The 10,878-nt window shown below is 42.3% G+C and overlaps 2 protein-coding genes across 3 annotated transcripts in view; one reads left to right on the top strand and one right to left on the bottom strand.

Moving 5' to 3' along the window:
• Positions 1 to 7,969, top strand: part of LOC113207110 (cyclic GMP-AMP synthase-like receptor) — a 10,435-nt gene extending 2,466 nt beyond the window's left edge. Inside the window, exons 2-10 of the mRNA XM_052273945.1 lie at positions 1,360 to 1,474; positions 1,712 to 1,888; positions 2,430 to 2,563; positions 4,435 to 4,567; positions 4,665 to 4,805; positions 5,683 to 5,832; positions 5,942 to 6,076; positions 6,469 to 6,659; positions 7,666 to 7,969. Of these exons, the coding sequence (XP_052129905.1) occupies positions 1,360 to 1,474; positions 1,712 to 1,888; positions 2,430 to 2,563; positions 4,435 to 4,567; positions 4,665 to 4,805; positions 5,683 to 5,832; positions 5,942 to 6,076; positions 6,469 to 6,659; positions 7,666 to 7,729 (1,240 nt within the window). The 3' untranslated portion in view covers positions 7,730 to 7,969. The remainder of the gene's footprint in view (positions 1 to 1,359; positions 1,475 to 1,711; positions 1,889 to 2,429; positions 2,564 to 4,434; positions 4,568 to 4,664; positions 4,806 to 5,682; positions 5,833 to 5,941; positions 6,077 to 6,468; positions 6,660 to 7,665) is intronic.
• A 1,014-nt stretch (positions 7,970 to 8,983) lies between these two features.
• LOC113207113 (spermine oxidase-like) overlaps positions 8,984 to 10,878 on the bottom strand; it is an 8,865-nt gene continuing 6,970 nt past the window's right edge. For both annotated transcript variants that reach the window (XM_026423503.2, XM_026423504.2), the window contains exons 7-8: positions 9,652 to 10,122; positions 8,984 to 9,534 (exon numbers count right to left, since the gene is read on the bottom strand). In XM_026423503.2, coding sequence (XP_026279288.1) covers positions 9,418 to 9,534; positions 9,652 to 10,122 — 588 coding nt within the window. In that variant the 3' untranslated portion in view covers positions 8,984 to 9,417. The remainder of the gene's footprint in view (positions 9,535 to 9,651; positions 10,123 to 10,878) is intronic.

The raw sequence follows: 10,878 nt of genomic DNA, 5'->3' as shown, positions 1-10,878 counted from the left end.
TACTATAATATCCATAATACCCATAATACCCATAATATCCATAATATATAATACTCAGTACACGGCTCAGGCGAGTCGGAGACCCCTCGACGAAGGGCGTTAAGTGCAGTTATGTCATGATTCCACCATAATTTGCTGATTTTTGATGTCTTTGGTTTTAACCACAGCTTTCTGAATCATGAAAAAACGCTCTTGGGTAAGGTGAAAGTATCCCGTCTTTATAAAGGTTGCCGTTGCCGATTAAAGTTCCAGTTTTGATTAGCAGATTTTCAGTCCTATTTTTAAGGCTTATTGAATTTAAAGACACAAGCCTGAGCGTCTGAATTTTGAATTTGATTTTCGAGCAGGACTGTCTCGTTACCGGCCTGCAGGCCAGTTTTTTGTGTCACTGATCTCCTGAGAGTAAGATATCTGGCTCTGGCATTTTCAGTGATGCATCGCGATTCCTTTTTTTTTTTGTATCGTAAACAACCCTGGTTGAGGGGTACCTTCGGATAGGGGGTAAGGGGAGTGAAATTTTTATTTGACGAGTTTGATAACCTTAACTGCAGCACTCTAAACAGTCGTAACTCGCAAAACTGGGTTTTTGAATGAAAGACCAGGCTACAACATTTAGTCGAACCATTTTCCAAATTCCTTGCGGGATCACAGCAAAAAAAAAATAAAAAATTACACAACTTTTTTCAGACATTTTAAAAAACGTTAACAGTGTAGCTGTTCGAAAATTTATCAATAAGGGCGGGTTAACATTTTGTTCAGTAGTCTCTCCCGAACATTTCAAGCCTTGTCCCAGCTCTCTAAGCCCAAAACAACCGACGTTACGTAGTCAGAAAACCGGAAAACTGCACTTACGCCCTTCGCGTTCTAAACAAAGGGGTTCCCGATCGAATTTCACGGCAGACTTTAATTTAGGGTGTTCATACGGAGCCGTTCTACTGGATCCTGCAAAAAAAACGTTTTGGTTCAATTTGTTTTGGGTTAAAATCAAATCGATACCTACAACGCAAAGACACGTACTTCTACGCCCCGAGAGAAGACTGACGTAGTTCCGAGCACCGATTTTGAACACACGTATAGTTCTGAGGCCTTCGGCAAGACTCACGTACTTCTTGGTTAAAAAGATAGGAACTACGTGAGTCTTGCCGAAGGCCTCAGAACTACGTGTGTTCAAAATCGGTGCTCGGAACTACGTCAGTCTTCTCTCGGGGCGTAGAAGTACGTTGTCTTTGCGTTGTAGGTATCGAAATCTTCGTTGAATGGACTATGAAAGGGGGGCGTTTGCTGAAGCAACTTTTAAAAATAGTTGTCACCTGACATCAGACTTCGTAATGACACTTTGTAAATACACTTTTGTATCAGGGTTCGCTTACCTGCTCGAAGTGACTACACCAAATTTGATCCGTGGCTCCAGAAGCTTCTGGCGAAGATCGATATCGTAGATGACGAAAGGAAACGATTTATGAGGGCGTATAAGGTATTTGATTAAATTCAAATTATTTGCATGCATAGAAGCTATTCTATTGTAAATAAGAAGAGCTGTCAATCAGGGGTAACTTTAACGAAATTATATTAAAATTGACCAAAGTGCTCATGGGTTCTTAGAAGAGGGCAAAGATATTTGATACGCTTTATTGTTCATTATGAACGCATTGATTTTAACTGACTAAATCTATATTGATCTGATAAATCTTTTTTTTTTTTTGTGCGCCAGGCGTTTGAGAAAGATTTAGTAGGGGTCTTAAGAACAGAAGAACCACTTTTTAAATTGACCTTTAGCAGAGTCCATCCAACTGGTAGTTCATTTGAAGGACTGCGAATCAGCTCGCCGAACGAGTTTGACATGAATGCGGTTCTGAACTTGCCTCTTGAAAATAAGGGAGATATCCAGGTAAGAACTTTAAGTTGTGTAGCTTTTATGTTTATTTGGAATTGGTATGGGAATGAGGCGATTGGATTAATTTACACTACAAGAACACTTAAAATTTGCAATAAACTGAGTTGAATGAGGTATTCCAGCGGTTAGAAGAACAAGAAGAAATTCCAATATGGCCGCCGCAGAACATAACAAACCATCAACTGTTTTCCCGAGCAGCCGCTCGCGCTCGGGAGCCCCAATAACCTACCTAATGTTATATCGCGTCTGTTGGAGTCAAATTTGGTATTGCTTGAATCGGAATATTATTTTATGTGTTCCCCTCTTTCTTCCGATCAAAATGATACCAAATTTGACTCAAATAGACGCAATGTAACGATGAGCGCGAGAGGCTGCTAGCAGCCGCTTCGAGAAAACAGTTGATGGTTTGTTATGTTCTGCGGCGGCCATATTGGAATTTCTTCTTGTTCTTCTAACCGCTGGAATACCTCATTTATACCCTCGACACTTGTTAGACGCCTTCCAATATTGCTATATTTCATGATTATGATTTCAGGTCCGAGAAGATGAGGCAGCGGGCCATTTGACATTAACGCTTCTTAAATCAGCTACTGATTACTTTGGAGAAACGTGGTTTACAAACTATATTAAGCAGAAAGGCGAGAGTTTCAAGATCAACGACATACGAAAGTAAGCAGTAAATAACAAGGATTATGATTCCTATAGCGTTGCGGAATGTGTCATGGACTGGATGTTCCTCCTCCTAGATCCCCCTTCCAAATTTCAAAATATTTTGGGGACTGACAACCCTGCCAAGTGTAAATCCCGATTTTCATTCCACTTTAGGAAATTGTTGGTCTAAATGATGTGTCATTGAAGAACACATTAATTTTTTTTTTTTGCTCAAATTTAAGCTGTAGAAAATGTATGCTCTTAAATCTTTTCTTTTATAGCATATTTTGTGGGACTCCATTTTACAACCGCTCCTTTGAAGCCCTAGTGATTCTCGTACATTTCCCATCCTAAACGTGGCAATGCCGCAAACACTGCTTCAGATAGTAAAGTTTCTTCAAAAAACCTAAATTTAACGAGATACCTGGAAGAGAGTAATGTTGAAAGCTTTAAAAAATAGCTGAAATAGCGGCTTTTGAAACGAATGTCTACAATAACCCCTAAATATGAATTTGAACAAAAAGTTTTGATGTGTCCTTCGATGACACATGTAGACCAACATTTTCTCAAAGTAGAATGAAAATAGAGAATTAAAATTTTACACCTGGCCTAGCAGGAGGACGAGTAAGTTCAGGTATTCTTCTCCCTGCTGCGCACGGCTTGGATGACCCCCCCCCCCCCCCATGTGCCTGGAAAGCACGCCACCTTGCAAAAGCGTGATAGGCTGGAGTCTACATCAAGGAGGCTGGTGATCTCACACTGAGATAATCATTTTGTCTTAGTTACCAAAAAAGTGTTGAATCAATGAATATTTACTCCCTCAAGCCAACCTAATATTTGATCAAGAATTTTAAATAAAATATGATCAGGTCGATCACACCTTTCTCAACAGGACTAAATCAAAAGTGATCAGGGCAACCAAAATTTGTCTTACGCACGTATAATTTTCTTCTAGTTTTTTCCCTTCTAGTGCCGTGATACCAACCAGATACCACCAAACTACGAATTCAAATTAAACGATCGTTTATTTTAAACAGCTTGTATCAAACTTCTAAACTAAACTCGTCACGACCCGACTCATACCCTGATGAGGCGATTGACATGTGAAGGACATGATTTAATATGTCTTCATTCGGCCTGTATAATGTCATTGTGTCTTTTTTGTGTCTAGTATGGGACATTTATGTCCTGATGTCCGTCGACACAGTCTTTGAAATGTCTTCGGCATGTCTTCAGGGCTGGTGATGCCTCTTTGTCTGGTTTATATATGTCTTCTGTATGTCTGTGTGCATGGACTTAGTTGTTATGTCTTGAAACAGTCTAGTCCTGAGCCTGAGTTAGTCTATGGAATGTCTTGCCGCACTTACTTTTCCATGTCTTTACTAAGATTTCTGTAAACAATGTCTTTGGTAGGGCATTTGGTGTCCATGTTCACGCCCTTTCAATGCCGACTCGGGTGTCTGCTAGCGCCGCAGGCCTAGGTAGATGTATGCTAGGCGCGTCGCAGCGTAACAATGTTTCGTGAGATATCGCGAAGCCTGTTACGCGAGACGTGGTAAGCATCTACCTAGTAGAACTTTCCTACCCAATTATTACCTAGTATCGTTTTGAAGTATTACCTGTATCGTTTTGACTCTTAAAAATAACGTGATACAATATGTTTGAAACTAGGGGCTTAACTGTGATGTACCCAGCCAGCAATCATCAATCAAAATTACATCAAAATAACGTAAACTGACATCAAAATGACGTCAAATTAATGTAAATTAATTGAGCATTGCTCGCTGGGGTATTTTATGTTCTGCATTTCAGCTTTATCGGAATGCTTTATTAACAGTGCCAAAGGGGAGAATGTTTTTAGGTTTACTAACTGTCGATTTCATTTGCAGAACACTGATAAAATTGTGGAACGGCAAAAACCTGAGTCGTGAAAATGTGTTGCGCTGGATGCAGAGTGCTGCAGACCGTACCCTCGTAAAATTGAAAAACAACAAGGATCTAGAACTCTGGGCTGTTATAAAGGTAATTATTACAGTTTATTGCGACACAATTAAGTTCCGTTTCTACACTTCCTCTGATGCGAGTCCTAATGGCTGCCCTGTTGTTTTTTATCTTTCAGAGTATAAGCCGAAGACGGGCTGGCCCAGCCATCACGTTTGACGTTTGTACCAAAGCCGGTGAATACCTCTCCGTCGACTTTGTACCGGCTCTTTCGTTCCAGGAAGATGTTCTCACAAAAGAAATGCGAAAACGTGTAAAGGCAAGTAACAGCAGCCAGGAGGCGCCACATGTTTCAGATGCATCTGCAATCCTGTGTAGGGGACAGTGGGGCACACTGGGCCATGGGACACTTTGGTCCACTAGCAATTCACTGAAGTAGAGCAATTGCAGTGAGATTTCTCAAACTCTAGAAGAAGCTATTACCACCCTGACTGAATTTCTGAAAGGTTTGGTGAAGTGCGCTGCACACCATCACACTGGCCAGGGGTTGAACTTTTTTTTTTTTCATTCCCAAAATAAGGCAAAAGAATGTATTTACTCCATAATCAACTCATTTCGAGCTATGTAACATACATTTTCGGTTGCGATCTGAGTTTCATAGGAAAGTCTATTGTCTAAGGTGCAGATTGCACCAACTGCCCATTGAGTTTAGACTATCAAACTTCATTTTAGAGCCATAATTGAATTTGCTACACTTGGGGCAGTTTGAGCCGCCAAGGGAAATACTTATTGTATAATTTTCAAAATTTTAATTCCAATTGGTGTTTTTTTTTTTCTGAAAACAACACTTACACACCGAATACTGGTGTTCGGGATACCCCGGAGGTTAATTACGCCAACCTTTTCCAGCTTGGCCCAATGTGCCCCGTGCATTTCGGCCCGATATGCCCCGGGGTCAGGGCACATTGGTCCACGAGCAGGCCTCTGTGGGTTTTCTCTCAGTCTGTACTAACTGAAAAGTGTTGTAGCCGGTTTTGTGGGGTGAAGTAAGGACTAAAGTAAAACTTGGCGAAGAAAAATCATTTTTAGTTAGTCACATCCAGCAATGGGAGCAAAAAGAAAAAAAAATGGACCAGTGTGCCCCACTCTCCCCTACGCGTACGAGTTATCACACCGCGCAATCCCCTGTGTTTCAGGAAATTTCCCGGAAAAAGAGAGAATGGTATGTCATTCCAAAGGGTCCTCCAGAATCAGCTGCCAAGGTATGGCGTGCTTCGTTATGGGACCACGAAAGGGATTATATATCAGGTTTGGAGCACTTCAAACCACTAGTCCGTCTCCTTAAAGTGAGTATTTGTGGAAAATAACTCGACGTTCTGTAGAATTCAATTCAATACTGGTGATAACAAGAAGTTCAAGCCTGATCCGATTCATCATACCTTAGTTTGTTTCTAGAAACTCCGTGACGAGCAAAACTGGACTGGCCTAGCTAGCTACTACATCAAAACGTCCGCAATGCTGATCGTCGAGGACATGAAATCTGAGGGACGGTCATACTTTAAGCGTAGCATCGGCGTACTTCTCATGAGGGTTTGTTAAGTCCATTCAAAGTCCAGCTAAAAGTTAAAAACATGTTGTTTCCGGTTCAATGAAGACAGGTCATGTAATCTGCATAGTTATTACGCAGATGGGTTTCTCCATAAACAAAGCAAAACTGAACTTGTTCAGAAGACTTTGGGTTTTGTGAAGGAACGACAACTTTTCATAGTTAATCATTTGTCCCACATATAACTTAACTGGGATATAAATGGCACAAATGATTTAAGTATAAAAAGTTGTCAACGTCAAGTTCCGTTACGGTATCTGATCTCATATAAATAACCGGTAACAACAAGTTAAAATCTAATGAGCTTATTTTATGCGTACAATATGTACTATTTGAAAAGAACGTTATTTTACATTGGTATTTTTATCTATTGAAGGGCTTGAAACAACTAAAGGAGCTTACTAACGCTTGCAAACTGCCTTTCTTTTGGGACAAGAAAAATAATCTCCTTGCAAATATGAATGAGAGCACTTGTATGAATATTTCCAAACGGCTGAACATCGTGTCGAAAAGTTTTGAGAAGAGCTTGACAGACGATTCAGAAGATCCTATGATTTACTTCGGAACGTAAGTAATACCGGAAAAAAGATAGATGTATACTATAGAGGGGAGGGGAGATGTGATCCATGTCAGCCATCCCGGGTTGAAGGATCTATACATTGACTGAAGTTGCAACGGAAGTGGTCGAAGTATACTTAAAGACTGCAATCAAAAGATTACTTAAACAATGAATTAATGCGATTAGAACTGCAAGCCCGAGCCCGAGTGCATCGCAAACTGTGTTACGAACTATGTTTGAAATGGTAGTTGTGCTGTGTTTACTGTCGCAATATACTTTCGTTCTGCAGATCAATCTATTGTTCAAGAGCGTTGTTTATGTTGAGTTAAAGAGTATACTCAGGCACTACAGTGTCACTTATAGTCGTTACATCAAGTAGACTCTGCACTCTTGCAGTGGTTAATGTGCATTCAAATTTGCATCTTAAGGTGCACTTAGGTGTGCAAATCCAACTGTAGTCGAGTGCTGTAGTCTGTACCACAATTTAAGTGCACTAAATTGCACTGCTTGTCCTTAACACTGTGTTACATTGGTTATAATAAGAATTTTGCTGCTAGATCTCTCCACATGCATTGATATTTTCATAATGGAGGCTAAAGTCCTCCACCGGCACAGAAGGGTGAAGGCCAGCCACGTTCTGCTATCTGCTGGACTTGTTACTTGCCTGACAAAAATGAAACACACTAGGAGTTGTGTCTTTGGTTAAAAAGAAGTGAAAAAGAGTGTCTTTAACAAGCAGGTTATTCTGTGCAAAACAGAGTGACTACAAAGTTAAGCGAGTTAATTGGCGTGGAACTAGGTTACAACTGTAGATAACTGAGTTCAGAATCGGTTTATGTAAAGAGATATGATAGTCGTCCTGAGCAGTCCTCCAGCAGAATGTTGTTGGACGGCTGTCGGTGTGTTTATAAAATGTGTTTATCTATCAGATGCACAATTCCTTTTGTGTACTCAGCACACTGTTGGGTTTTCTGTGCATCTCCTAATTTACTGACGTTTTGAATGTATTCACAGATCTAAAGACGGACTGAAACAACGGAATACAAGAAATGCAGCAGGTGGTGTGTGCGTCATCTAATGAAAATGAGTTCCGGCCAGTAGAACCACACAATTGATATCTGAACTTTACTTCAAGAAACAAGCAACCTATAATGACTCATGACCAATGTCATTCATCCAACAAGGACCGTAACCGAACTACTATTTGCTTTGAACTTTGCACCATAGCGTGCGACAGTATCCTAAGATCGCATTTTTTTATCCGAGAAATCGAAAGGTGTTTTTGTGTTCTGTAAATAAATCATAACAGATCCTAAAACCGTTATTCTCTTATCCTCGGAATTCTCCCACTGCAAATGATTTTAGAAAGGACTAAAGAACGAAATTTTTTCATGAAATTTCCGTATGCGAAGCAATTTCCGCTAAACTCAGCTGAAGTCAGCTGTTATTAGTTTGAAAGAAACCCGTCCACCAATTAGATTTATGACTTGGCCTGTTTTGCAGGTAACAATTTTAAATCTTGAGTAGTGCCAAAAACTGGGTCAACAGTTACGCCGAATAAACAGTTGTCCAGCAGCAAACAAAATTTTGTCACTACTACGAATGCAAAATACCATTCGCTCGTACAACTAATGTAGTTGGGCCACTGCAGGGAACGCTTTATCTGCGATAGTCACAGATTAGCTCACGCACCGAATTCATAAGCTACTGTTCCTAATTTTCTTGTCTGTCCTCCAGGCAGCTAACTTTTGGCTCGCATACCTAATGTTAAGCTGGAGCAGCAAACTTTTTTTTCCGTGTTAGAAAATGTAGGTAGTACAAAAATGTAGGTCGGACAAATGGTTTGAGGTCGGTTTGGAATCACCAGGTCGTAGAAACGCGGGTCGTACAAACGTTATAGACCCAACCCCCGCCCCGCCGCACCTTCAGAGCAGTACTAATGGAGAGGGTGCTATGCCGCCCGGGACCCCCTCCTCGGCGAACAGTCCACGTCCCCGTCCCCGAGGCGGACCTATGGGCGCGATCGCCACAAAACACAATCGCCACCGAACCGTGGACGGTGCGGCGGGGTGGGGGTCTCGGGCGGCACAGCACCCTCTCCATTAGTACTGCTCTGAAGGTAAGGTAGTTAAAATTTTACGTTCTTGTAACGTAGTTTCCCTTAGGTCAAAGACATTTTTCTTTGTATTTTTTTGAGGTAAAAAATTGCGTTGAAGCAGCGCATGTGGTCTTGTTTCACGGTTACCATTTTCTGGGTGAAGGAATGGGGCCGACAAAGTGCTACTACCATTGGTCAAGAGGTGATTAAAGGGGGAGGGACGAGTGACTCACCTAGCAAATTAATCGTATTTAATATCATTGCATTGATAGGGGTCATTTATGCACTAGGCAAATCAGGAGGTAGGAAAGGTAGGGTCAATAATTGCAATAATCGGTCACACAATATGGGTAGGGCCCCTGTTTACATGTTTGAGGTACGTATTTGAATCCAGCCTGGATTTGCACAGGAACACTCAGTCTTACGGGACAGAGTAGAGGTTGTTCGACTGCTGGTGATTTTCATGAAAGAAAATCGGATCCTAGAGTAGAAAAATAAACTGCCCTATTCAGTTTCTCCTGAACGCTGATTGGTCCACACGATAAGAACCAGCAGTCGTGCTTTACTTCTCAGGTTCCCGAAGGGTTGCAGCGAAATACCCTACTATGGCCCTTCACATTGGATCCAAAGTACGAATATTCGCGGAGAACGGATATTTACATAGTTCATTACTTCTTCTTGTACTCCTTCAAGATGCGGTCCGCTTCCCTCTGCCCGCTCTCGATCGCACCGTGCACAGAAGTGTAGTGCCGACCATGTGTCGCCTCTCCAGCAAAAAGTATGGCCTGTAAAACCGATAGGTCAAAGATGAGCAAGATGTCGTCGCATCATTTCAATAAACCATTGGCCATCGAGAATAAAAAAAATAATAAAAATCAAACAAAAAAAACAGCAAATCGCACCAGCTGGTCATGAGCGTCCAGGATGGGTTCTGCCAGGTGCGCCGCCCTCACGTCAGCGCGGTCCGAGTCGAGCGAGATGTAGCTGAAGGAGCCCTTAAAGTGGGGGTTGCTCCACCAGCTGGAGCGCCTGAAGCCAGCCGGTTGCGGTATGGTCAGGTTCTGGCCAACGAACATCTGCAGCCACTTGACACAGCCCATCATGAGCTCGGAGTCAGTGTAACTCTCCATGAGGCGGGCTGGCTCGCCGGTGATCCATGTTGAGAGGACGGCGCTGCGAGGCGCGTGTTGGTCCACGTAGAAGGCGGACAGGGCGTGCGCCCACTCGCCGTGAGCGGCGAACTCGGGGTGCTCCCGTTTGAACGTCTCCCGGTCCTCTTCCCTCACCAGGGGCTCGTAGCCCGCCACGTCGGATGGCCACCAAGGCTCGGTAAAGTGCAGGAACACCTTCTCTACAGTGCCGAAGCCCAAGTTCTGCCGACAAAAGAAAGAGTAACGCAAACCCTTGACGGGACGCAGTACGAAGAGCCTTGGCAATATAGGAAAAAAACGCTTTATTAGACCTGCGCTGTTTTATTTCTCAGTGGGTGCCTAGCTCTTTGAATTCAGCTGAAATTACTGACTTATTTGTTACTCATTCGGTATTCTGTATTTATGGAAGTAACTTATGATAACAGAAGTAGTTGTCAATGGTGTGAAAAGGAATTACTCCGTATTATTAATGAAAACTTTGTCAGTAGCTCATAGAAGTTTTAAATCAGCAGGAATACTTAGAGAGGAGTATAAAAAACTAAAACAGGGTGAGTGTGTCGATAAGTATCTGAAGGATAACCTTTTTAAAGTAGTTTGTCCATTTCTTAAGATGAATTTGCATCAGGTCTCGATGTTTAATGAAGTTTTGCCGTTGGAGAAACAAATTTGAGAGTGTGTCGACGGCTCCGTGCAACAACACCCAGAGTGTGTCATTACTCCCCCCACCTTCCTCCCAACTATTAACGACAGGTCGTAGCACGATGTAGTTAATACGGTGTCGGCTCTGACTGAGCGGCACATTCGTGGTTCCAGAAGAGCCGCCAGTGCCCAGCCAGAAATGCATCGTCGAAATTTGGTCGATTTCATCGATCGACGCGAAATCGACGTGTTTTTGTCACCTAGATCGAAGAATCGTCGACTTCGACGTCGTTTCGAGCTTGCATTTCTGGCTGGGGTGGCGCTGGCGGCTCTTCTGGA

Source organism: Frankliniella occidentalis, unplaced genomic scaffold (genome assembly GCF_000697945.3).
Source record: "Frankliniella occidentalis isolate FOCC.00 unplaced genomic scaffold, Focc_3.1 Scaffold317, whole genome shotgun sequence".
NCBI lineage: Eukaryota > Metazoa > Arthropoda > Insecta > Thysanoptera > Thripidae > Frankliniella > Frankliniella occidentalis.
The sequence above is the reverse complement of the archived record's forward strand: the minus strand, read 5'-3'. Positions and strand labels throughout refer to the sequence as shown.